General features: G+C 43.7%; 2 protein-coding genes across 3 annotated transcripts in view; one reads left to right on the top strand and one right to left on the bottom strand.

The window, feature by feature from the left end:
• NCAPD3 (non-SMC condensin II complex subunit D3) overlaps positions 1 to 5,665 on the top strand; it is an 89,199-nt gene extending 83,534 nt beyond the window's left edge. Inside the window, exon 34 of the mRNA XM_075603374.1 lies at positions 5,269 to 5,665. Within this exon, the coding sequence (XP_075459489.1) occupies positions 5,269 to 5,365 (97 nt within the window). The 3' untranslated portion in view covers positions 5,366 to 5,665. The remainder of the gene's footprint in view (positions 1 to 5,268) is intronic.
• Positions 5,666 to 9,979: 4,314 nt separating this feature from the next.
• Positions 9,980 to 26,538, bottom strand: part of JAM3 (junctional adhesion molecule 3) — a 92,654-nt gene continuing 76,095 nt past the window's right edge. For both annotated transcript variants that reach the window (XM_075603373.1, XM_075603372.1), the window contains exons 2-9: positions 18,602 to 18,667; positions 14,463 to 14,576; positions 12,780 to 12,932; positions 12,220 to 12,422; positions 12,029 to 12,128; positions 11,623 to 11,752; positions 11,266 to 11,320; positions 9,980 to 10,648 (exon numbers count right to left, since the gene is read on the bottom strand). In XM_075603373.1, coding sequence (XP_075459488.1) covers positions 10,613 to 10,648; positions 11,266 to 11,320; positions 11,623 to 11,752; positions 12,029 to 12,128; positions 12,220 to 12,422; positions 12,780 to 12,932; positions 14,463 to 14,576; positions 18,602 to 18,667 — 857 coding nt within the window. In that variant the 3' untranslated portion in view covers positions 9,980 to 10,612. The remainder of the gene's footprint in view (positions 10,649 to 11,265; positions 11,321 to 11,622; positions 11,753 to 12,028; positions 12,129 to 12,219; positions 12,423 to 12,779; positions 12,933 to 14,462; positions 14,577 to 18,601; positions 18,668 to 26,538) is intronic.

The following is a 26,538-nucleotide window of genomic DNA, read 5'->3' as shown; positions in this document are numbered from 1 at the left end:
CTGTGAAAGCTATTTTGCGTTTAGTGGGGCTATTGAAACCTTTTACATTGTGTGAGATAATGTTAAGGGCCATTTTATGTTAGTGGGTGTGGAGTATAGCTTCTAAGTGGTACTCTTACCCCTCTCCTAGGCCCGGGCGATCTGTCGGTCGGGTTGACGGGCGAGTCGGTGGACGTGCGTTCTGTATGGACTATGAAGGGCCGCTCCTTTATCTAAGTGGGGGAAGGGTGGGGGGGGGGGGGAGAGAGAGAGAGAACATGAGGATAGGGGGGGACTGGACATGTAACATACAAAAAACATGAAAACAACAATGTCCGCTTTACCGTTAAAATTCTATTAGCATATAAACAAAGAATGTGCAGGATCCCCTCTGGGCCAGCCCGAGTGGGATCCTTGTGCCCGTAGGTAGAGCCCGACAAACCGTCCGAAAGAATGGACTGATTTGAGTCCCGAGGGACAGGCCTCCTGGGGACTTTAACACGACCCATTAAGTATTTATGGGTCGAAAGTGGAGACGCCTGCAGCGGGGGGTAGAGCCCTGCCGACGCAACTTGGAACATATATTAGCTTGTACCGGAAATGTTTTTGTTTTTAACAGCGACCGGCAGCAAACAGTAAATATATAGAAAATCTATGAACAACCTATCTTACAAACAGCGTAAGATAATGAACAGCAGAGTGGATATATATTTATAAACAGGGGGGAGAGCCCACCCCCTTCTGTGTGAGCCCTATGTGGTTTTAATATGACACTACACTTTTCTATGTAGCTTATATAGCCTACACAACCTTCTTCGCCCTTATCTTATACTATATTAGTGAAAGTGAAAGCACTGTATGTTTGCCTGCCTGGATGTCCGGTGTCCCTAGGGGAAATCTCATTGGTCCCTTGGGTCGCCCGCCCCCGCACACCTCTCATTGGCCTGAGGCGGAGTGACGGCCCACACACACACACACACACACACACACAACACAGCAGCTCTATACACACACACAACACAGCAGCTCTATACACACACACACACAACACAGCAGCTCTATACACACACACACACACACAACACAGCAGCTCTATACACACACACACACACACACACACACACACACACACACACACACAACACAGCAGCTCTATACACACACACACCCTCTGTCCGCCCCCCTCCCCCCCCCCTCACGTGCGCCGTCCTGCACTGGCTCCGGACGGGAAGCGCGGCCCTCCTACCCCAGCCGCTCCCTTACCTCCCCGGTGCTACCACCCGCTCAGGTAAGTCACTGTGCGTCCCGCCTCAGCCTCAGGCCCACTGCGCGTCCCGCCTCAGCCTCAGGCCCACTGCGCATGCCGCCTCAGCCTCAGGCCCACACACACAGGGCGCTTCCTACCGCCGCTCAGCCAGACGCCACATCGAGCGGGCGCCGGGGGGGGGGGGGGGGGAGCGCGAGTCACAGGGAACGGGGGGGGGGGGGGGGAGTCACGGGGAACGGGGGGGGGGAGTCACGGGGAACGGGGGGGGCCACCAGCCGAACCAGCAGGGGGACGGACGCACGGAGGAGGGGGGGGAAATGCCCATACATAAATTATGACAATACATATGCCCACTGCTCTCCACCCCCCCCCTCCCCCCTTTCTCCCACCCCCCCCCGCCCCCTTTCTCCCCTCCCTGCCCCCTTTCTCCCCTCCCCGCCCCCTTTCTCCCCTCCCCGCCCCCCTTTCTCCCCCCCCGTTCCCCTTTCTCCCCCCCCCGCTCCCCTTTCTCCCCCCCCCGCTCCCCTTTCTCCCCCCCCCGCTCCCCTTTCTCCCCCCCCCGCTCCCCTTTCTCCCCCCCCCCGCTCCCCTTTCTCCCCCCCCCCGCTCCCCTTTCTCCCCCCCCCCGCTCCCCTTTCTCCCCCCCCCGCTCCCCTTTCTCCCCCCCCCGCTCCCCTTTCTCCCCCCCCCGCTCCCCTTTCTCCCCCCCCCCCGCTCCCCTTTCTCCCCCCCCCCCGCTCCCCTTTCTCCCCCCCCCCCGCTCCCCTTTCTCCCCCCCCCCGCTCCCCTTTCTCCCCCCCCCCCCCCCCGCTCCCCTTTCTCCCCCCCCCGCTCCCCTTTCTCCCCCCCCCGCTCCCCTTTCTCCCCCCCCCGCTCCCCTTTCTCCCCCCCCCCCCGCTCCCCTTTCCCCCCCCCCCCCCCGAAACCTTTACAACAAATACTCACCTATTGTTCCACGAGTTATAAATAATACTACCTATTACGCATTTACATCCCGGGCAACGCCAGGTCTCTCAGCTAGTAACCTATATAATCTAACTACCCCGTCTAACTCGCACATCTTACGTAACCTAAACGTGTGTGTGTGTGTGTGTGTGTGTGGAGAGCGATTCCTTGCCTATGTAACAAAGATAAGCTCATATAAACCTATGTTAATAGCCTTTGTAAATAAACCCATTTCTATATCCCTCAGATTCTAACTTTAGCCAAGTAGCTAAATATTAAATCGTTAGATCATATCTAATCTAAATCCACCTCCTAATCTTATGTCCTGAGACCTGTCTTTAAACTTGAAAATTCTGATGTTTAGGGGACTGGGCAATGTTGGCCTCATGTGATATCTCTACCTCTGTGTGTGCCCCGATATGTGAGAGCTTAGCCCTTAGCTAGGGTGTGAGCAGGACAGGACCGGGCACGGTGGCCTTTATTGCATATGTTTTGGATTTGGCCTCTTTGGTGTGTGCGGCTGGAGAGGGAAGGAGTTGTTGTCCTTTGTAGCTCCGCATCTTCCCCCCCCCCCCCCCTCATGTGGCTGTGACGTCACCACCGCCTCCGGCCAATCCGCAGCTTCCGCGTCATGAGGTGCCGGAAGAGGGGGGGTGGGACAGGAAGAGGAGGAAAGGCCACCATTTTGCTGGTGTAGGTTGGGCTGATCGAGGTGTGTCCTGCTGGTCCGCGTTTCTCCTCGGAGGATCCCGCTCAACTTGAAGATGGCATGAAGACAAGATGGCTGCCGCTTCAATTTTCCGGGTGGATCAGCGGGGGGAACAGCAGGGGGATCCACACGGAGACCATCAGAAGACTGATCAGGAACGTTGTGCAATCGACAGGATCTGTCGGGATGGTGCCATTAGATGAGCCTGGAGAGGTACCTTCTTTCGGAGGCCGTCAGCTAGATCCTCTGGGCTCTGCTGGGGGTGATCCAGCTCCGCTTATTTCTTGGTGTTGGGAGGAGCAGATGCGGGTCCAGCTGAGCCCACTGTGCTCCAGGTGGATGGTGCAACCTCGCCCCTCGCCGGGGAAGTATGTGGGGATATCCGAGGGGACCCAGAGGACTGCCCCAGGCCCAGTTTCCAGACGAATGCTTCTCTATCCTCGGGCCTGTGTAAGATATGTGCATTACCATTTTTAATTACGAGCAGGGCGAAGTCGAACAGCCAGCGGTACTTGAGGTTACTATCCCTCAGTGTTTTCGTCACTAGCCCCAGGCCTCTCCTCCTGGCCAGCGTAGATGGGGCTAGTTCTTGAAAAACCTGGAACTTGACCTCATCAAATTTAATAAACTTTTGATTCCTGGTGCTTTGGACGATGGGATTCCTTAGTTTTGAAAAAAATGGAATCTGACGATAATGTCTCTCGGGGGGTCTCCAGGCTGGGGGCGGGAGCGGAGGGCCCTATGGCATTTATCCAGGTGCCTGTCTAAGGCATTGCCGTCTGGTATAAGGTGTTCTAACCCGCGGTTGATAAGTCCTCTGGGTCTGATACTTCCTCTGGGACTCCTCTAATGCGGAGGTTATTTCTCCTTTCTCTATTTTCGGAGCCTTCAATCTTATCCCCCATATCTTTTACTTGGGCAGCAAGAGAGGCCACTTCTGCCTTGGTGTGCTGTGGGCTGCAATTGTGTCATCCGATTTTACTTGCAGGGTGTTTGTTCGTTCCCCCAGGGCATCTAGATCTTTGCGCAGGGCCCAGAGCTTTGATTTGAAGAATCTCCCCGCAAAGTTCTTTAATATCCTTCACTCTAGCCCATTCCTGGTCTCCGGTTCCTGAAGGGGGTCTGGTAGCTTCCACATCTGTGTCTTAGTCGCCAGTGTCATTAGATGTAGCAGGGGGAGGTTTATCTCTGTTATTGTTATCCCTTCCTTTCCCGCCTGTCGCCATTGCTGCAGGGGATTTGAGAGGGGTCTTATGGAAATAACTCGCAACCGAGGTAACTCTTCTGCCCTTTCTTGTAGTCAAGAGCATCCCCTGCCGTTCGTATAACTGAGGCTGTCTTTTATTACCGAGAGTTGCGGTTAAAATGTCGGTATATAATCAAATAATTGTGCCGGCGGGCAGGAGCTCAGACTTCAAGCTTCCATGCACCACCGCCTCGCGCATGCGCCAGCGCCTCGCGCATGCGCCTCCGCGATCTTCCCTTTTTTATGTTGCAAAGCTTTTCTGTTTCACATCTATTGCCAGGGTCAGTACGGATGTATGGAAATATAGAAGAAAATACAATAGTGCAATATGTCTAATATGGTGAATTATAGTCTGTAAATCCACAGGGAATATACTTGCATATTCCTCATTCTTTTTAGCAAGTCGAAATCAGTGGCCATGATGTATGGTGATCTTGTATGAAAAACCTTTATAAAATAAAAGGTAGATGAGCCAATCGTGCAGCCTGGGTGGTCCTAGCCTTTATTTTATAAAGGTTCTTCTTAGACTCTGGTAGATCTTGTATCACCATACATCATTGCCACTGATTTTGGGACATGCTAAAAAGAATGGGCAATATGAGAATGTCCCCTGTGGATTTAAAGACCAGAACTCCCCATATTAGACATATTGCACTATTGTATTTTCTTCTATATTGACCTGGAAATCTACACATTAGGGATTGGGAAAAAAAGCAATCCACACACTGGTTTGAGATGCAATCAACATATGTTTTATATACTGGTATGCCATACACACCTGTAGGTGTGTTCTTTTCACTACCCTTGTAGTTCACACCTATGCTAATTAATGGTCAATCCATTCACTAGTCACTTATTGAACACAATTGATTTAAATTGCACTTATTAGACTTGAGCACCACTGATAACACGTTTCTATGTATGTAATGAGCTCTATTTTAAAAGGCACTGAGAAATGCCCTACTAGTTTTTTTTTTAAACAATATTGGTTGCCTTCTGAATGAGTAGATAAGTCATAGGCGGTTGTGTTGAAATGAAGGGAAGAAATTAGTAAATCCAATCCTTATGTTGGCATCCAGCAGCTAAAACCTAAATTGTATCTGTGTTTCTCTTCATTTGCAGGGCTGCCCAACCACGGCAGTGGAAGGTGGAATCTCCATTACAGAGGAGACGCAGTCAACGACTCTCTAGGAAAGCGCCACTAAAACCGGCTAACTAGAACGTTGTGTGTACCCTTGGCCCCCGGACATAACCCATGGTGGCAGTAAGCTCGGGGGCCATGGACCGAAAGATGTAGACATCTGGAAAACACGCAATGTATAACTTATCTGCACTGTGCCACTTAACTTTCTCTTTATATGTTTGTTTTGTCTTATCCAGCTTTTTTTTTTTTTGTTTACACACTTGTAACTATGTCAGCTCATTTTTGTACACAAAAGTTTAAATCGGAGGCCATGATCTGCCTCTGCTTCATGTGATCAGTTTATGCATTTGGCATATTAAAAGGCTTTACTCCCCAGCGTGCTGTATTTCTTCATATTGGGACATGCAGTGAGTGGCAGGGTCGCTCCTCAGACTGACAAGTTTATAAATGAGCAACCTTCTTGTCAAGCTTGGTGATACTCGCAGATCCACTGACACTACATAATGAGCAGGACCTCTTCATTCTTGGCATTGCTTGTTATTAAAGCAGAAATACATTATATATATTTAATTAGATAATACTTTAAAAAATAAATGCAGTATTTCCCCCGTTCTGTAAGCCTTTTTTAATGGGTTTGAGTTAAGCCAAGGGTGCGCAAACTGGGGGTTGTGAGATTTTCTAGGGACGTGCAGTATTTAGAGGCCCCGCACTCTTCCCCGAAGCATTTAAATTAAATGCCGAGGGAGGCGCAAGGCCTCTAAGGCCGTGCTTATAGTCCCGGCGACGCGACATTGTGTCAGAACAAAATGTATCTAATCCATCGCGTGCGCTTATAGTAGGAACGACCTGACGACTTCCAGTGATCACGACCAAGCCAATTAAATTTGATTTTTCAGCGACCGTGATGTCAGCGTCGCCAGGACTATAAGCGCGGCCTAAGTCTCTTAGCTGGTCTCAGCCACCTCTACGCCAACACGTCTCCATGACAACACGGGGTCAAATGGCAGCGCGTTTGTCGAATGACGCTGCCATGCCACGAAGCCGGGTAGTGGGGGGGGGGGGGGGGAGGGGAGCAGACATGGGTGCAAGCAGAAGTTTGCGCACCCCTGTATTAAGCAACCATTTATAAAAAGCATACCACTTCCTCCTGAAATAGGCAGCAATAGTGTGAACACGGGGAACCAGAATCTTTGCAATTTAGGTCATTACATTTCCTTAAAGCTAAGCAACTGCTGCATCTATTAAAACAAATAAATGCAAACTGTTGACACTAAGGCTCACTGGGTTATATTGCAAATGAAAGATTGAGCAATATTACTGCCCATGTAATTAATTGCTGCCACTGTCCTATTTAATAAACCCCACCCCATGAAAGCACAAGTTGAATATTCATGGGCAGAACTGTATTTGTATCCAAGTAGAATCTTCTGCGCTATGCAAGCAGCTGTAAAAACATGACGTGCTAAATCTTTGCAAGATTTAACACATCGTCTTGTAGGTACTTGCTCCTGCTTAATATAGTAGGCTTCCCAGAATGCGAAGTCTTAATACCTTGCTGGTTGCAAGAAATAACCAAATACCCAAGTCAATCATAAACCTTTTTTATTATCAATATTACAGCAGTAATATGTACAGGGTTATCAAAAAAAAAATACAATGTATTTTTCATCATCGCACCTTCTGTTTGCTCAGTGCGAGAGGCGAGGCAGTCTCCTGTATGTACTGTAACATTACTACTGCAGCTAATGTGTCCAGCATTTTAAACTTTTCACAAGTCATATTGAGCTTCTGTCTAGTAGTGTTGGTTGGGAACAGATGTCACACTGGTGCACAAAAAATAGTTTTTTTGGGGGGGGGAAAAATTTCAATATCTGTGCAAAGTGTCTGGAGGATAGATTACTGGGCATTGCGTTTCAGTCCAGCAGTGTGGATATGTTTGTTGGGGGATGAGGTCGGTAAATTACCTATCAGATTTGGGGTGGGGGTGTGGGGGGGGGAGAATTTGTGAATTGCCTTAAATATATAGCAGTGGACATCTACCTTATACTTCCTGTCTTTGAGCTGAGAATTTTGGGGGATGCATTTTTATAATGCATATTTAGCTTTTGTAGTAGACCAACTGCAGCAGCTAAAAGGGCTGTCCCATTTAGAATATAAAATAATCACGTTTAATTGGCCTCCGTAAAAAGATGTAATAAAGTCTAAACTTGTGTCCTGTGAAAAGTTAATGTTTTGCAATGGAGACACCAAGTAGACTACTAGATTAGTTATTTTCCTCAAAGCACTAGCTTTAATTTATTTTTATTTATAGCGGCATCCTCATAGGATTGTCGTTTGACCCTCTTCTGTATCATTCCTATCTCCTAGGGCAGTGGTGCGCTAACTTCCTGCACTGCTCGCGCCCCCTCCTTACTTCTAATGCAGTGTCAAATGACGCTGCGGGGTCATGTGACGTCACCTGTCAAATGATGCTGCGTTGCCATGGAGACACGTTGACTGAAGCTGGGCAAGTGAATTACAGAAGCCTAGCACACACTGTGTGGGGCCTCTGTAAACACCGCGCCCACCCCCCAAAAAAAAGTATTATATACCCCTGACCTAGGGGATTGGGTAGAGATGATATAAACCAGTGGTGACCAACTCCAGTCATGGGCCACCAACAAGTCAGGTACTGGGGATATCCCTGCTTCAGCACAGGTGGCTCAAATCAGTGACTGTCAGAATGACTGATCGAATGATTGAGCCATGTGTGGTGGAGGGATATCCTAAATATCTGGCATGTTGTTTGCCCTTGAGGACTAGAGTTGGCTACCCCCTGATCTAAACCATCTAGTTAGTAAGGAAACAAACATTTGCAAATGGAAAATATGCAACTTTAAAGCATTTACCTATATATATATATAAACCATAATACTGAGTTAAGTTATGGTGAGTAAAAAAAGTGACAAAAACCCTCCACAGGAAAGCAAATATGCAAATATAGCTGTATGCTCATCTGCATGTCTTAGGCAGGTCTGCAACCCCGCCTTTCCCCATTATCACCCAGCATACAGCACTTCCACTGCAGCAAGGGATTCTGGGAAATGACATGCAAATGAGCACACAGTGTCACTTTTTGCCTCAATAACCATTTTTAACATGGTTCCCTATAGGCTTAAGCTTGCTGCATGGTCACAGCTTTGAGCACAACTCAGTATTATGGTTTAGCCTATCCCATAGCCTCTCTTGCATTCCCAGTAAAATCAACCCCACACTGATGAGACCCATCAAGGTCGAAACAGCTGTCTGTGGGTGGTTTTCTGGGTATGCACCTTAACCCTGGCTGTGCTCAAAGCTGTGACCATGCAGCAAGCTTAAGCCTATAGGGAACCATGTTAAAAATGGTTATTGAGGCAAAAAGTGACACTATGTGCTCATTTTCATGTCATTTCCCAGAATCCCTTGCTGCAGTGGAAGTGCTGGGTGACAATGGGGAAAGGCGGGGTTGCAGACCTGCCTAAGACATGCAGATGACCATACAGCTATATTTGTGTATATATATATATATATATATATATATATTTTTTTTTTTTTTACTTGGTGCCTTTACTTTGTAATCCTGTTGCAGTCCCACTTAGGTTCAATCTATAAAAAAAAAATACAGCTACTTTAATGCTAAAAATGCCTGCCTTAAAGCCACAGGAACAGTACATGAAGCTCACACACCTGCAACTTTGTCTGTTACTGACCATTAAATCCACAGACTGGAGATGCTGAGATTTCAGAGTCTCCCATCTTAACAGCATATCACACATTATCTTCCCATCCTCTCCCTTCTTAATACTATACTAAAATAACACTGACAAGCAAAATATCTTTCACATTTAACAAATACTGAATGTATCCAGTTAAAACAGAACTAAAATGCTATTTCTGTAACACTGTTCTGTTCTTTGCAGCCAAGTAGTGTTGGAAAGATAAGGCCTACTTATTAACACCTAAACTCATCTAGTATAGCCTAGCCCAGCAGTGCGCAATCTGGGGGGTGGGAGAATTTAAGGGCGGCACGGCGGTTAGAGGCCCCACGCTCTTCCACATGGCATTTAAATTACATTTTGGGAGAGGCGTGAGGCCTTTAACTCGCTTACCTTGCTGCCAGCTGGGTCTTCGGCGAAGCGTTGCCATCAAATGACGTGGTGGGGTGACGTCACATGACCTGTGACATTTTACGCTGTGCCATCGGGGGAGAGTGGGGGCACGAATGCTGCGGCTCCCAGGAAGGAGGCCGCAGCCCAAAGTTTGCGCACCGCTGGCCTAGCCAATTCTTGCTGGACAGGCCAGCCATGTTAAGGGTACACCACATGTCCTTCACTTGATCAGGGCCTTTTAAAGTTCAACTTCCTCATTGCTGAATGACCCTACGATGCTTTGCAGTACATTAGAACTTCCCAGTGCCAGTCCTCAAGGGCCACCAACAGGTCGGGTTTCCAGAATATCCCTGCTTCAGCACAGGAAGCTGTCAAAACAGGGACTGATTGAGCCACCTGTGCTGAAGCAGAGATCCTGAAATCCTGACCTGCTGGTGGTCCTTACGGACTTGCATTGGAAACCCCTGCGTACATTGTTTCTCCAGCAGACTATTTAAAAAAACACAACAAACACTTGAAGCAAAAACAGCATCACCTACATGCACAGAGCACTTGCTGCTGGTCATATAGCAGTCACCATTGAAGCAATATCAAAATACCCAGAAAAATACTTTAAACTAGTGGCTTGATATTTACATTTAAATAGAAACTTCTCCTTATCTTAAGTATTCAAAATATATATTTGCAACAATTCATACATTTGATTAATAATAATTAATAAAAATGGGGGGTGAGGGGGAAGGAACATGTGTAATTAATGGTATAGCCAGTTGTGCTTTTGTCTTAAGGAATGAACAGTGGTAGAAATGCTATTTCTAGAAGCCATAATTTCATTAAAATGACTGCTACAGGAAGAAAACTGCCACCTTCTCAGTTCTTGGAGCAAGGATGCTTTCTGAAGGACAAAAACGCACTTCTATTTTGGCAGTGAGCTTGTTAATGCTTTAGGCATTTAAACAGCCAGTGCTTGCTCAGTCATACACGAGTCCCTTTGAAAAATCCATAACCGTACTTCGTACACACAATCTTGCAGCACCCAAAGTCTGTTTGGTATACAAACAGGGGAGGTTGTTACTCTGAGGATGGACTGGTTATCGACTTTGGCAAATATTTGAAAAGTTAATTTTGATGGATTTTCTTCACTTTTTGGCAATTTGCTTCTCGCGCCGAGTTCCTCACTCGTCACCCCCAGGTTTCAGATGACAAATGAGGATTTGTGTCTGAAATCGCCCTAGGAGAGATCAGAATCATAGCGTCAGGCTGGGAAGGAAACTTTGTGCTGGCTTTTGTGTTACAGATGAATTTATACAATGCACTACTTTGGGTATGTATGACCCACAAAAAAAACCTAATCCTCACTGTACTAGAAACCAAGTTATGACCACCTCAAAAATGTCAGGTGTTTTAATGCAGTAACCCAACTTCAGAAATGCTTCAGCAGTTTAGAAAAGCACCATATTGGCCCGAATATAGTGCAGCCTCGCACATAATATGACCCTAAAGTTTTGCATGTGTTCTACATGAAAAGTAAGGTGTTATGCTGCGCATATAAGAGTACCGTTTTCGGAAAGACATTTTTAGGAAAAAACATAGCACTACATTCGGGTCACTACGGTATATTAAGTTGTTCATAGTGGAGATCTATTAGCACATCACCAGAGTACATCTGGTTATGGTTGTTTTCTCGTCACCAGCATGCACTTTTAGTACATGCAAATGTAATCCCTTGAGAGACTAAACACAATTTAGGCATCGGTACTATGGAGAAATGCTGAGCGGTTTACATTTGTCAGAAGAGCTGTATGTCCCAGCTATGTTCTCCCTTACATGCAAAACCCATAAACTTACCTCGTCATTTGTTCGCAAGTAATTGACACCTTCAGGTTTCGCTGGATTTTTGTAGCTGTGCGAAAAAAAACGGGGGAGATACCAGGTTAAAAAGAAATTAAGCACGGTACAATAATTTTGTCTGGCAGTCACTCATGTATCGGCATTTTGTATTGACGCGATCACAATATGTAGAAAAAAAAGTTCACAGAGAAGCATACAATCAAGCAGCTTTTTGTTGGTAAAAATAAATTCTATGGATGCTGCACAAAATCTCTATCCAACATTCGTCAAGAAAACTGATAGCTAGTTATCAAGATGATGCTTAGGAGCAAAATCTTTTCCAGCATTGAATATGGACCAGCTTCTCTCACATACCTCTTTCCAGTTTGCCTGCCGCTGGCAAAGTAGCCCTTTCGATACGCACAGCACATTCCCCCTGTAATCAGTGCCAGCACTAGAAGAACAACCAACACTCCTCCTACAATGCCTCCAATGTTCAGGTCATCTGTGGTCAGATTAAGGCAAAATCAATAGCTTTAGCATATTTAGAAGCAACAGATACAATGCTCACAGATAATCAGAGACAAACAAATGTATATAAGTGCTGTAAACTGGCTTATAAACACCAAAAGGATCAAGTTACACCATTTACCTAATAACCTTTATAGATACACACGCCCTGTTTAATTCTTTTTGTTCTCTTCTGGGAGAACAAAGCCACATTCCATTAAACACCCCACCAACTAGCAGGTTGATCCAAGATTGCATCCACTGAACTTACAGACTTCCAGCTCTTGTTCCTCACATTTGGCAGAACCAGCATCATTGCTAGCGATGCAGTAATACTGTCCCATGTCACCTTTATGCACTGCGGTAAATACCTGCACAACAAGAAAAAAGTGCAAAGATGAGATCTCACCAGCGTGCGCATCATGGTACACACACAATAATTACAATAGAGCATTTACTTACCAGGGTACCAGTGTTCGGATTTAGTGTGAAAGATGAATTCAAGAACTTGGGGCTGGACTTTGAATCATCGGGCAGAGCGTCACTGTTGCGGTACCAGCGATACACAGAGCTGGGATATCCCTCATTCTCACGACAGTGAAGGACAGCGGATTTGCCCACAGGAACTGCTTTAGGCACTCTGCATTGGGGGGTCACTGGTTTCACTGCAAGATGGGAGAGGAAGGCGAATCACTTAAAGTGCTTTGCTTTAACTATATATGCAGTGCTCTATATGTTGCTCACTTTACAGGATATTGTGCACATGTAATTCAGGCAGCGCTCAGTACTTTGTGTGCGCGTGTTAGATCTTGTATGTATATTTGATGCAAGCGTGTTCCCTAAACTCAGTGCAAATCAAACTGATCTTGTGTGCATGCTACAGGGAAAGATTTGTAGATGGTATAATGTGTGATAAAAATGGTGCTTTGTAGCATGCAATATACTAGAGAGACGTTGATGATTATCAGTTCTTTAGACTGCTCAGTTAGCTAGATTTGGTGTATGTGAGTGGTGCTCTGTACCTCGAACAGTCAGTTTGATATTAATCTCGTCAATCTTCTTGATATCGTTGAGAGCTGCCACTTCACAGCGGTATATCCCATTGTCTGTTCGGCTTGTATTTTTAATCACCAGCGAGCTTTTGGATTGTATGTGAGCTCGATTTAGCAGATCACCTGGTGATAAGGGAGGGGAACTGAATGAGCAACACTAACACAAAAAAAAACAAGGAGGAATGTTTAAATGAATAACCAACGTGAAACAGATGCACTGTGATTACAGAGTACCCAAAAAGAAAATATTCGAGACTCATGGGCGATCTCAGAAGTCAAACACAAATTTTTTTTTAAGTACTCCACCAAAACAAATACTTTACACATAATATATTACATATAACAAAATCCCCACAAAAATAAGACGATTTGCACGCTCAAAAAGTGCACACGTCTGCAGATGGTAACAAACCCCCTCATTTAAAAAATACATTTTTAAAAAAGTTAAAAAAAAATATAATCGGAAAATACTTCACTATAAAAAGGCGAGAGTTTGATAGCTGTTGCGACTGACAGGGCTAGAAAAATAGTAGCTCTCAAATAGTGCTCAGCAGGCTTCTCCATGACCTTGAGAAAGGTCTGTGGTGTTTGCCCGAAATGTTGGAGGAATAAATATTATCCACTATTTTCAGAGTGCTACCCTTTGTGCTTCATTTTTAAGGGATTTCACAGAGTTGCAGCACCCCCAAGCACCTTTCATTTGAGTGCACGTATACTTTTATGTATTCTGGACAGAGCTACAAAATCTCTCTACACACGTACGAGTTTACAAAGCCACTTTGCCTTTTGCTTCCAACCAAGTCACCATCTTTTTATACAAACAGGATTTGATCGTGCAAATGATCTCTTCTTATATCTCCCCCCATGCAAGTATTGGGATGATAGTAATCCCTTCCCATATGGAAGGGACTGCTAACAACTATGATGGCATAATTATATGATGGCTGAGTATTTTTTTTATGTATTTTTTTTAATTACTCTTTTAAAAAGGGAGTTTGTTATCATTGGTCAATCTTTGCACTTTAAGTGTACACTTCCTCTTTTTATAATTTTTATTATATGGTTTTTATATGCGATACATTTCTATTGTATTAATTAGCCCAGCAGCAGTAACAGATTTCACATGTTTTGTATTGGATTGTTATGAGATCACCTGTAATTCTGCATTAATATTTTATCATCGAGTATTGTATATTCCATTGGAGTGCAACTGTTTAACATCCGTTATTTTTTTTTTTCCTTTTTACATAAACACTTCTCACAATATAGTGAGATGCAAGGTTAACACAGTTAGTGATGCATCAAGTTCTAATTAATCTCAGCTGCCGATATGGAACCATGCAGCAATACACACACACACACACACACACCAGATATGATAACCAGGGATGCAGCAACAGGACTCTTAGTGTCAAAATATGGTAAGTGCAACTCAGTTTCTGCCAAATAATACATTCGAGATACACTCATCAAGTCAGCTGTAGAAGTTTCTGACACAAGCCTCTGAGTACTGCAACTGAAGTTGCTGTCACTGATTAAGCTAGTCAGATAACCTTATTAGGTTCTTCAAGCTAACAGGAAGAAGCCTGGACCCACAGGAATCGAAATCATAGGAAACAAACACCCGCAGGAATTAAAATGTTAGAAGTATACCTTGTATTCTATTGTCAAAGTACGCATAAGATGTCTCGCCACCTCTGATCTTCTTCCACTCAATTCTGGGTTCGTTTGTGTTGGTGCTTTTAATTATACAGGATAACTCGACGCCTAAGAGATCGAAGCAGAAAGGCAGTATATGTAAGGACAGGTGACTATTGCATAAACCACTTGTGCTGCTGATCGTTTTGGCGTGTTAGATACCAATATACTGTCCCAATGAAGCCTGGTAGAAATCAGGAATATTCAGAGTTATATGAATATTAATCACAATATATATATAAAAAAAACAAAACAGATTTCTTGGGTCCAACAAAGACATTAAACTTTAGAAAGGCAGATTTTAATAATAAGGTCTAATCTACAAGTAATACATTGGGATTATGTTTTTGCAGGGAAAATGTAGAAGATAAATGGGCAGTTTTTCAAACATTGTTAGAAAAGCACACTTATCAGTGTATACCCTTGGGTAATAAGTATAAAAGAAATAAGTCAAAACCAATGTGGCTAAATAAACCGGTAGGGGAGGAAATGGACAAGAAGAGGAAGGCGTTTAGATTCTTTAAGTCAGAAGGGACAGAGACATCGTATCAGAATTATAAGGAATGTAACAAAAATTGCAAAAGGGCAATCAAATTAGCAAAAATTGATAATGAAAAAAGGATTGCAATAGAAAGTAAGGTCAACCCTAAAAAGTTCTTTAAGTACCTTAATAACAAAAAAATGAGAAAAGAAAATATAGGACCCTTTCAGTGTGAGATGGGTAGGCAGATTATTGGAGATAAGGAAAAAGCAGATGTATTAAACAAATTATTTGCCTCTGTGTTTACCAGGCAAGAATCAATGTCAATTGTAGTGCCGCAGGAGGAAGCCACAACCTCCATATCAATGAACAATTGGTTAACTGAGGAAGAAGTTCATAGGCAGCTTTAAACAATTTAAGTAAACAAGGCACCTGGCTCCAATGGCATACATCCAAGAGTTCTCAATGAGTTAAGCTCAGTATTAGCCAAACCATTATATTTAATATTCAAGGACTCCATTTCCACAGGCTCAGTACCACAAGATTGGCATAAAGCAGATGTGGTGCTTATATTTAAAAAGGGAGCTAGATCACAACCGGGAAATTACAGACCTGTAAGCCTGACTTCAATAGTGGGGAAACTACTTGAAGGTTTAATACGGGAAAATATTCAGGAATACCTAATCGAAAACAAAATTATTAGTAATAGTCAGCATGGATTTATGAAGGATAGATCATGCCAAACTAAACTCATTTGTTCCTTTGAGGAGGTAAGTAGGAATTTAGACCAGGGTAATGCAGTTGATGTGGTCTTAGATTTTGCAAAGGCTTTTGATACGGTTCCACACAATATGTTGGTGTACAAAATAAAGCAAATTGGACTCAGTCAAATTATATGCACCTGGATTGAAAAATGTAAGACAACAGACGGTTGTCATAAATGGAACTTTTTCAGACTGGGCTAAGTTCGTGAGTGGAGTACCTCAGGGATCGATACAGGGACCCCAGTGTTTTAACTTATTTATTAATGACCTTGAGGTTGGCATCGAGAGCAAAGTCTCCATCGTTGCTGATGATACTAAATTGTGTAAGGTAATAGAATCAGAGCAGGATGTCATTTCTCTCCAGAAGGACTTGGAGAGACTGGAAACGTGAGCAGGTAAATGGCAAATGAGGTTTAATACAGATAAATGTAAGGCTAACCTTTGGGAAGCAAGAATAAGAAGGCAACTTACAAATTGGGGGAATCCTTGCTGGAGAAGGATTTAGGAGTGCTTGTAGACAACAGGCTTAGCAATAGTGCCCAAAGTCATGCAGTAGCTGCAAAGGCAAACAAGATCTTATCTTGCATTAAACGGGTAATGGATGGAAGGGAAGTAAACATAATTCTTCCCCTTTACAAAGCGTTAGTAAGACCACACCTTGAATACGGAGTACAATTTTGGGCACCACTCCTTAGGAAAGACATTCTCTAGTTCCATAAAGTGCAGAGAAGAGCCACCAAATTAATTAAGGAAATGGACAATCTAACTTATGAGGAGAAGCTAGCTCAATTAGATTTATTTACATTAGAAAATAGGCGTCGGGATATGATAACTCTATATGAATATATTCGGGGACAGTACAGGGAGCTTTCAAAAGAACTGTTCATCCCAAGGGCAGTACAAATAACTTGGGGGCATCCCTTAAGGTTGGAGGAAAGGAGATTTCACCAGCAACAAAGGAAAGGGTTCATTACAGTAAGGGCAGTTAAAATGTTGAATTCATTACCCATGGAGACTGTGATGGCAGATACAATAGATTTGTTCAAAAAAAGGCTGGACATCTTTTTAGAAAGGAAAGGTATACACGGATATACCAAATAAGTATACATGGGAAGGATGTTGATCCAGGGAATAATCCTATTGCCAATTCTTGGGAGTCAGGAAGGAATGTATTATTCCCCTTATGAGATATCATTGGATGATATGACACTGGGGTTTTTTGTTTGCCTTCTTCTGGATCAATAAGCAAGTACGAATATAGGATAAAGTATCTGTTGTCTAAATTTTAGCATAGGTTAAACTTGATGGACGTACGTATTTTTTCAACCTCATCTATGTAACTAAATATTGGCACGTTGACGTCGATTAAATCTTTACATTTTGGTAAAGAACATTTTCCAGGTAGTATGTCTAGCAGAAAGGGAGAGTGTTTATGGTCAGCTCTTCCCTCTGTATCTTATTCCATCATCCACCAGCGCAATTAAAGTAATTAAAAAAGAAAAAAATATTATGTGTTAGTTCTACCCAGGCTATGCTGGAAAGCTGTGTAAATCGGCAGGCATATGCTTATAGGGATCCCTGCACGGTTGCCAGGTGGCTTTTCCCAAAATACTGGACACAATGGTGAATGGTGCGACCCGCTCAAGACACAGAGCTCAATAAAAAAAATTACACTTCATTTTTCATTTTTTTTTTATTTATTGCTTTTGACTAAGTGCAAGAGTTGTTTTTGCTAAACCAAACTGAATCCCTCATTCTAGAACACCAGCACATGGTATGTTTCTTTGTGCTGATTTCTTCTATCAATTGAAAGAGAACTTAAATCTAATTAACAACTATCTGGTATGTTTCTGTGAGCTTATTAGGCAAACCCCTCCCTTAAATGTTAGTCAAGTGAATGTATTTGAGACAGTCTATTTTGGCTGTGTGCAACATCTAAAAAAGTGTCACATATAAAGTGTCTGTGGAGTTTATTTTGGAGTTGAAATTGGAGGTGAACATTGCAAGAAAATCTGGACTCTGCTGTTGCACCACAACCACTTTGCAACTGTGAGAACTTGACTTTCTAAATGTTGTGATTATTTCTACTCTTCCTATCTGGGAAATTTCTCCTCCTGCATCTCCCTATTGCTTTTTCCTGTTACTGTCTCCTCAATCCTTTGTGAACGTTTCTGTTCTCTCTAACTTCCCCACTCCCCTCCTATCCACATTTATTTATTTCTCCTACCCTCCCCCTATGCTTGTGCCCAAACAATGCACCATTATTTATACACCTCTCTCCTAACAACTTCTTTACCCCTCAAAAAAATGCACCCACACAAATCCTCTATCTACTCCTTCTTTCTCCTGAGGATCTCCCCTAAGCCTTAACCCACACATACACACCTGCTCTCACCCACTTCTCCCTGTCATCTCTTCCCCTGTAAATGCTGTTAACCTATCTGATTTAATACTGACTAATCTTAAAACTCGCCCAAGAAATCAAGCATCCCAATAGCCTGCACTCATGGCTATTGTCCCACACCCAGTCACTCCTACCACCCATTGTGGCCACGCACTGCCATCTACAGCACTTATTCCCTCACCTGCGGTCTCTGTAACTCTCCCATAATACCACTTAGACTGTAAGCTCTTCTGGGCAGGGATTTCCCATTGTCTGATTTTGCTGCGCTTATTGTATTATTATAATTCCCTGTACTGTATTCTTTGTGAAGCCCCGAGTACACTTTTGGCACTATATAAATAAAGACATACAATACAATACATCCCCCAAAAATGCATTCTGCAGTCTGGTCTTTAGAGAGCGCTGTGATCCTATTACAGGATTACACCTGTTCGTTGCTACTTACTCTGGTATTCCTGTACCACTGGGCTGTCATTACTGGAACTCAACTCCACGGCCAGAACGCTGCAGCCTAGAAATAAACATATGAGGAGTTAAATCTGGGTATACTTGGATCACTCTCAACCACCCCTATTCATTCACGCATCTGTTGAGGCTGCTGTACCATTTCTAGGCTAGTGCAATTAGGTGCAATGAACTTACTCAGCCCCTAGATGGCACTATTTCTGAACAAGTATGACATGGACTTGTTCTTCAAATCCAGTTTGGGAATTAGAGCGGTTGCACAGCAACCCTAGTGCTCCCTGCAGCCATGGCTATTCTGCCTAGAGAAAAAATACAATTATTTTTTTTCTATGCTTTACTTTTTGGGCGGAAGGGAGGGGAATGTGACAAATGCCACCACTTTCCAGTTGTTCGATAAATTTATAGTTATGTGGGAATCCTTTCAAATAGAGATGTAGCAAGCTTCATTGTTCCCTCTGCTGTGATATTTTGACATTTATTGTGACATACTGCGCCAAAGTTGCCATTACATCTTATGGAAACTCTGTGGTATTCCGAATTATACTGAGATATGTGGTGTTATCTGAGGGAACATCAGTCCATAATACGGCCCCATACCCAGCCAAATCATTTTAAAAATAAGTTTTAAAGTTAAAGCTACTTTTCTTTCAAAGCCTTAAATTGATTTTTGGTGCGTGCCGATATGGTCGCAAGGGGTAACTGCTAACCTTAACCTAAAGCATATATTCCAGGGTAAATTAGAGGTGTAGCAGAACATCAGCAAAGTATATGGGATTCATATGTTAACACAGCGGTGCGCAAACTGGGGGGCGCAAACATATTTTTTTGGGGGGGGGGGGGGGGGAACGGGCGCGGGCGGTTGCAGATTTCCCACGCTCTCCCCCAGGCATTTAAATTAAATGCCGGGGGACCGCGCGAGGCCTCTGCAACATCTACTTACCGAGGTTCAGCTGGCTCCAGGATGCGTTACCATGGCAACGCAGCATCAAATGACGCCGCGTGGTCGTGTGACATCACGGTTGCCACGGTCACATGGTGTCATTTGACGCCGTGTGAGGTAACGATGGGGGGGGGGCACACCAAAGAGAGCAGGCACTGGGCACGCACGCAGTGTCAGCTCATGGGCAAGAATCCTGTTAACACCCAGTTTTCCTGAATAAACTGTGGAGGCGAGTTCTCTCTATATATTACCATTATTGTGTACATCAGGGGTTCTCAACTCCAGTCGAAAAGACTGATCCACCTGCGCTGAAACAGGGATATCATGAAAACCTGACCAGTTGGGGAGTTTTGAGGGCTGAAGTGGAGAACTTCTGGTGTACATAGATGTGCCAACTTATTTGGGGTTCTGGTCCTGGCTTTGGCTGGAAGTCACCCGTACAGGGCTATAGAGCTTCCAGACAAACCCCTCCCTCTACTGGGCAATTGGAATCACCTGGTTCTGGACTTACACTGCAGTCTACTTCATGTTGCCTGGTATGCAGCTCTGTCCCTATTGGCTTCTGGTGCTATTTAGGTTCAGCCCTTCCATCTGGAAGTGCCTGAGCATAATTCTGAAATCGATGTTTTCCTGGTAACCTGTGCTTGTTACAAGCATCTCTGTTTTGCCTACCTTGGGTCTTTCCGTTCCTGTGCTGAAGTGATGGAACCCCAGCACTTTAGCTTCTTGGTTCCTGGGGCCTGTCTGCATACCCTGCTTCTAGAGGCCCTCATCACTTCCTGTCCTGCATCTGTGTCATTGGATGTAGCACTGGGCTCTGTTTGTGTTTGTTTGTAGTATATATTGCCATGCCCAGTAGCACTCCATTTCTGGCATTTATATGTATATATATATATATATATATATATATATATAATATATATATATATATATATATATATATAATCAAAAAATAAATAGATGATACCGTTCTGTGGCTAACGAAATGCTTTTTTATATGAATATATATATATATATATATATTTTGTGGTAATTTTTGGGGCTTATATGAGCTTACTGGGTATTTGTGTGTTTGTTAATTTTGTCCAGCTGGTCACAGCTGATTTGGAGGTTGGCCCCTCCCTTCCAGGTTTAAAGCTCGTCCCATCCCACTTTCCACATGCACAGGTCTTTGCATGCAGCTGATTGTGACAGGTCTTATACAGAGCATTCTTCCTGGTATTGTCCAGGTAAATAAGAATTTCAATCAGATTTAGAACCTTGCAGCTGATTATGACAGATCAATTATGATCATTCTTCCCAGTATTGTACAGGTTATTAAGAATATTAATTAGTGTTAGGACCTGTGATTTTGTGGTCATGCCTTGAAGGGGCTCACAAGCTTACAATGCTTTGGCCAAAGTGTTAAACTAAATGACCCTTTTATTCAAGATATATATTCAGGTATTCCACTGTGTATTTTTGTCATTGGATGTAGCATTGGGCTCTGTTTGTGTTTGTTTTTACTGCATCTGTGCTTATTAGAAGCAACCCTGCTTGGTCCGCCTGGCCTTTGTGCGCTGAAGCGCCTACACTGAAGCTTTCCTTGTTCCTGAGGACCTCCCATGCTGGATCATCTACGCTGGATCCCCTGCGCTGTAGTTGCTCTGTTTCGTAGACCTTCCCTTGCGCTTAAGCTTTACTGGTACTGACCCCAGCCTGTGACCCCAACCATCGCTCCTGTGCCATCCCCACCTCAGCCTCGCGGCGAGCACGTCCATTACACAGAGGGGCCTGCGAAGCATTCCATTGCAGGCCCTCCGAATCATCCTATAAAAGCCCTAGAATGCATCATATTTACACGGTGTCCCAAAAATAGCAGCCTTGGAGCTGAATGGGTTCTTGTAGACAAGGATGAGTGATTGATAGTGCGCAACTAATGTATATTTTTGGTGATAAAACACATAGAAGTGACTGGTGTCAACCAAGGGTGTAAACCTAGGTACCAAACAATAAACAAACCGTGAGTAATATGTTAAATACAAAACCGTATTGAACAACTAGAGCAGGCGTCTGCAGCTGAAGCAATTAGAGTGGCTCACACTCTAAACACTAGAGAAACAGGAAACGAGAACAGCGCAAAACGCACATAGTGAAGTATATAAAAATGAATTTTATCATTAAAAAGTAAGTAATCTGCGTACATCAGATGAATAAGATTGAAGCATGTACTGTGATTAACACAGAGGTTACCAATCGGCAAGTAGAGGTGATGGTAGCGAAGAAACGACACAGCTCATCTGGTAATAGCTTCTCTCGAACCTGGCACCAAAGACCCGTTTTTAGATAGGCGCCTCCTCAGTCAGGAATGAAAGTCCTCGTGATGGCTGGTACGGAATGTCAATGTATAATTGCAGCACAATGCAAGACTCCGGCGGCGATCAGGCACTAGTCGATGACGTCACTGGCAGTCGCGCGATCTCCACGGAGCGTCGCACACCCAAAGCTTAATGTCGGTGTCAATGCACACGGAATCCTCACCGGAAGACCACAGGCTGTGTCTTCTTACATGAATACCGCAACAGGGTGCGTCTGTGCAAAAAAAGCATGACAGCTCCGGCTGGAATCCTGTCTGCTGCCGTTTTGGCCGCGCCCCCCCCCCCCATTCCCCCCGCGAAAACCGGCTCACCCAGTGCTTGGCTGCTGTCCCCCCCACACACCCCAGCGCTCAATACCCATGGGGGGACAGATGGACCAGGGGGGGAGGAGGGGACAGCACGGAGAGTCCTCTGCTCAAACCACGCCCCCCCCAGCTCCCGCTCCTTACAGACCGCATATAGTGGTCAAGTGCCTCTCCACGCGCCGCCTGTCTGCAGTGCGGGTGCATGGTCTGAGGCAGCGGGGCCTTAGCCTAAGGTAGTAGGAGACAGAGCCTGATGATGGGGTTTATAATTCAACACAACACGATAGAGCAAGCACACCGCTCACTTAATCAATATTAAAGAAAGTTTTAAAGCTTTAATTAAATCAGAGGTGGGTGCTACCTATGCACTTAATGTTAATAGTATTAACAATTGAATGAAGGTGTAACATAGTCACAGAATCATCCACAGATAGTGCATTTGTGGTGCTCACCACATTAATAATCTTTTTGTATTTTACAGTGATGATATAACGTGAAAAATCATAAGTGATAGAGTGACTTAAAAATAAAAATAATAAACAACAACAATTTTAAAATCCCACGTGGTGTTAACCGACTGATCACACTGAGGATACAATGATATATTTCACAGCTGTGATAATAAACAGCCCAACGACATAAATTATTATCCACTCAGATGAGACTCATATGATACCAATATATAATGTCAATATGAGGTATATATAAGGGACTGTGATGCTCCAAATAATGGGTAAGTCAGTAGTTATATTCAATTAGCAAATCAACAGTTTTAATCCCTATCCCTCCGTGACATTCAGCGCAGCTGTGTATAGACATAGGCAACCACCTACAGTGTGGTGAAGTTGGTAATGAGTGCTTTAAGGGAAATCCCTACTTCTAGCCTCACATACTGTATGAATGCTGTATGAATGAACACCGCCGGCGGTGTGTGTAGCTAAGTATTCTGCCGCTGCGTCTTCTAAGTGCTCATACTATCATATCACTGTATGTGTCACTAGCATAGATCCCCTAGTAATACTTGCCAGCGATGTTAGAGCTGGGCTGTTAACATTAACAGCATTCATATGTGAGCTTAGAAGCAGGGATCTCCCCTTCACACACACTGATCATACAGCGGCGGCACTGCTACAGATACTTGAGGGCTCAGATTGGCGGCGTGTGTTACTGAGTATCTCATGGATACTTTCTTTGAGTGCTTACATTGTAACAATTGCAGTATGTGTCATTAGAATAGGTTCCCCAGTAATACTTGCCAGCGATGCTAGAGCTGGGCTGTTATTATTAACAGCATTCATACAGTATGTGAGGCTAGAAGTAGGGATTTCCCTTAAAGCACTCATTACCAACTTCACCACACTGTAGGTGGTTGCCTATGTCTATACACAGCTGCGCTGAATGTCACGGAGGGATAGGGATTAAAACTGTTGATTTGCTAATTGAATATAACTACTGACTTACCCATTATTTGGAGCATCACAGTCCCTTATATATACCTCATATTGACATTATATATTGGTATCATATGAGTCTCATCTGAGTGGATAATAATTTATGTCGTTGGGCTATTATCACAGCTGTGAAATATATCATTGTATCCTCAGTGTGATCAGTCGGTTAACACCACGTGGGATTTTAAAATTGTTGTTGTTTATTATTTTTATTTTTAAGTCACTCTATCACTTATGATTTTTCACGTTATATCATCACTGTAAAATACAAAAAGATTATTAATGTGGTGAGCAACACAAATGCACTATCTGTGGATGATTCTGTGACTATGTTACACCTTCATTCAATTGTTAATACTAGGTTTATAATTCAATCCAACAATTGACTTCATATTATGCGAATCCGGCAACATTCCTGTATATGGAAGAGTACGTTCTTAGCGTGTATACCATTATGTTTCAAAGCTCTTAATTCTCTTACTGTATTGTTTTTAATTTATTGTAATTGGAAAAAACTATTCGACTAGACACACCAACATATATTCTGATTTTATAGAAGGCTTCACTAGCTAGTTAGCAGGTTTTAATGACCCAAAATAACTACACTGCTTTGTACAAAGTATTAAAAGAAAAAAAATTCAAATGTTCCTATGATGAGGCGTTGGAGCTCAGTTGTGATTACTATTTCGTATTATAAATGTCTCTGCTGCGTATTATTAACCTTTCCCCAATTATAATCTGCATAGTGTAAATGTCTATGCTGTATACATATTTATTCAGTAATACATGCCAGATTGGGTCATTATAAGGATGGATATTTGCACTGTTTACGTGCAATCTGTTAAGTAGGAGGCGGGTACACGGAGCACAGTGTAATTATCAGCCCATAACTACACATCCCAAAGTGTTTCACTGTACTTGTAACAACACACTGGTGAACCATAAAAAACACTTGGAATGGGGCTATAGTGGGTTTTGTTTTTTTATTATGTGAAGTAGTCCCTGGGCTTGAAAACAGAGCTCATGCAAACCCATGGTGCCAATCTGATCCCGGTAGTGTATGGCAAGCAGAGATGTACAGTGCTTTGTATTAATTTAAATCCTCTGCAAAGACATTTTGCTGTGAATGAAGCACTGGAGAATCATTATGCTCTCATAATGGCACTTGTGTTATTTTCTCTCAGCCAATCAAGGGACTTGCTAGTTCCAAACATACTATAAATAAAAATGATAAAAGGAGATGGCACACTATCATCGTTCCAGAATATCATGATCAACCGTTGACAATACAGCTTTACCAAAGCCTCAGAAAATCTAACTGCCCTCCAACATAATCAACAACTCAAAATATAGGTTTCATATTCTGGTGTGTAACCTGAATTTATTTTTTTAACACATTTGAAACACTAAGTTAGTGGTTCCCAATGTTTCTCCTTCTTAGTCCACCAAAGCAGACTGTCTTCTCGATGCCAAGAGAAATTCTGTCATCCCACGCCGAATAAAATTGACCTGTAACCATCAGAGATGGAATCTGGCCCATGGAAACATGTCTATCACTGAGTTTAGGAGCCCAATAATGGTGTATAAATTGTAGGCTGGATGGATGTTTGATCCTTAGTAAAGAGTGAACTTTCCAGACGATGTTGGTCTTTTTTAATGGCGGTAACGATATTATACCCTGTTGAGTATTGAAGAGGACCCCAAGAAATTGAATAGTTGGAGCAGGAATCGTCTTGCTTTTTCTCCACATTTATGATCCATCCATGGTCTTCTGGCTCATTGCGAACCCACTGGACAAGAAGTATTGCCAGGTGTTCTGAGGGAGACTTGCTTAGCCAATTGTCTAGATAAGGCATGACAAATATGGCAAGGGTTTGCTGCTATCACCCCCATCCCTTTGGTGAACATAGATTACCAAGAGTTTTGGCCTGTTGCAAATGCTTTTAAAAACACTTTTATGCGTCTATTATTTAATTCATTAACCACTGTGGCAGGACGGCCTCGCGGCGGGGTCAGTAAGACGCTAGACACGGTGGGAAACGTTCAACTATAGTGGTTTATTAGCCACAACCAAAATAAATACGGGTGCACTGTCCCTTTAAGAAACTACTTTCTTGCAAATTAAAGCCAAGTCCCGTTAGGGACACTAACTCACTTCTTGAGCCCTTACTAACAGGACAGCCAGCTAATCTGGTCATGCCCAAAACATGCTACACAAACGATAACCAATAAGCATAATAAGAATAAAGTCTTATCTGTTTCAGCTCCAAACAGCAAACAGGACCACGGTTCCGGGGAGCAGGCTGTGTCCAGCCTCGCAGCAATGTTTATCTTTATCCTGGGTTGGGGTCCCAGCTGGTCCCAGCAGCAAAACTCCTCGCAGGACTGGGGACCAGAGCAGCAGCAGCTGCTACGGCTTCCAAGCCGGGAGAGTTCTCTCCACCTTCCTGTGGAAAAACAAACTCACCTTGTGTGAGCAACTTCCTGCTTTTTAAAGCACTTGTTTCACTGATAGTTCAGCCCCTGTTTAATTAGGCTGCAGGTGTGCTTCTTTCTGTCTGAGGAGATTAACACTCTGTGAACTGGCTGCAGCGTCTCTCCATTCACTATTCCAGCCTACTGAGTTAGTGACTCTGTCACATATCCCTCTCCCCAGCGAAACATTGTCCTGTGGAGCGGCCCGTGCACCATTCCCGTGCACCAGCATCTTCGTCGAAAATGTCTGACGTCGGCCCTTCCCTCCCCCCTTTTTTTTTTTTTGGGGGGGGTAATTACCAGGCCACCTGGGTCTGAAGACTGGTACCTCCCTATCTCTTTGTCTTGTGCCAGTTTCAGTTTAAGGTTGATGCTCCGCTTTTGTTGTA

Source organism: Ascaphus truei, chromosome 6, assembly GCF_040206685.1.
Source record: "Ascaphus truei isolate aAscTru1 chromosome 6, aAscTru1.hap1, whole genome shotgun sequence".
Classification (NCBI taxonomy): domain Eukaryota; kingdom Metazoa; phylum Chordata; class Amphibia; order Anura; family Ascaphidae; genus Ascaphus; species Ascaphus truei.
Note: the sequence above shows the minus strand (reverse complement) of the source record. Positions and strands in the feature narration are given on the sequence as shown.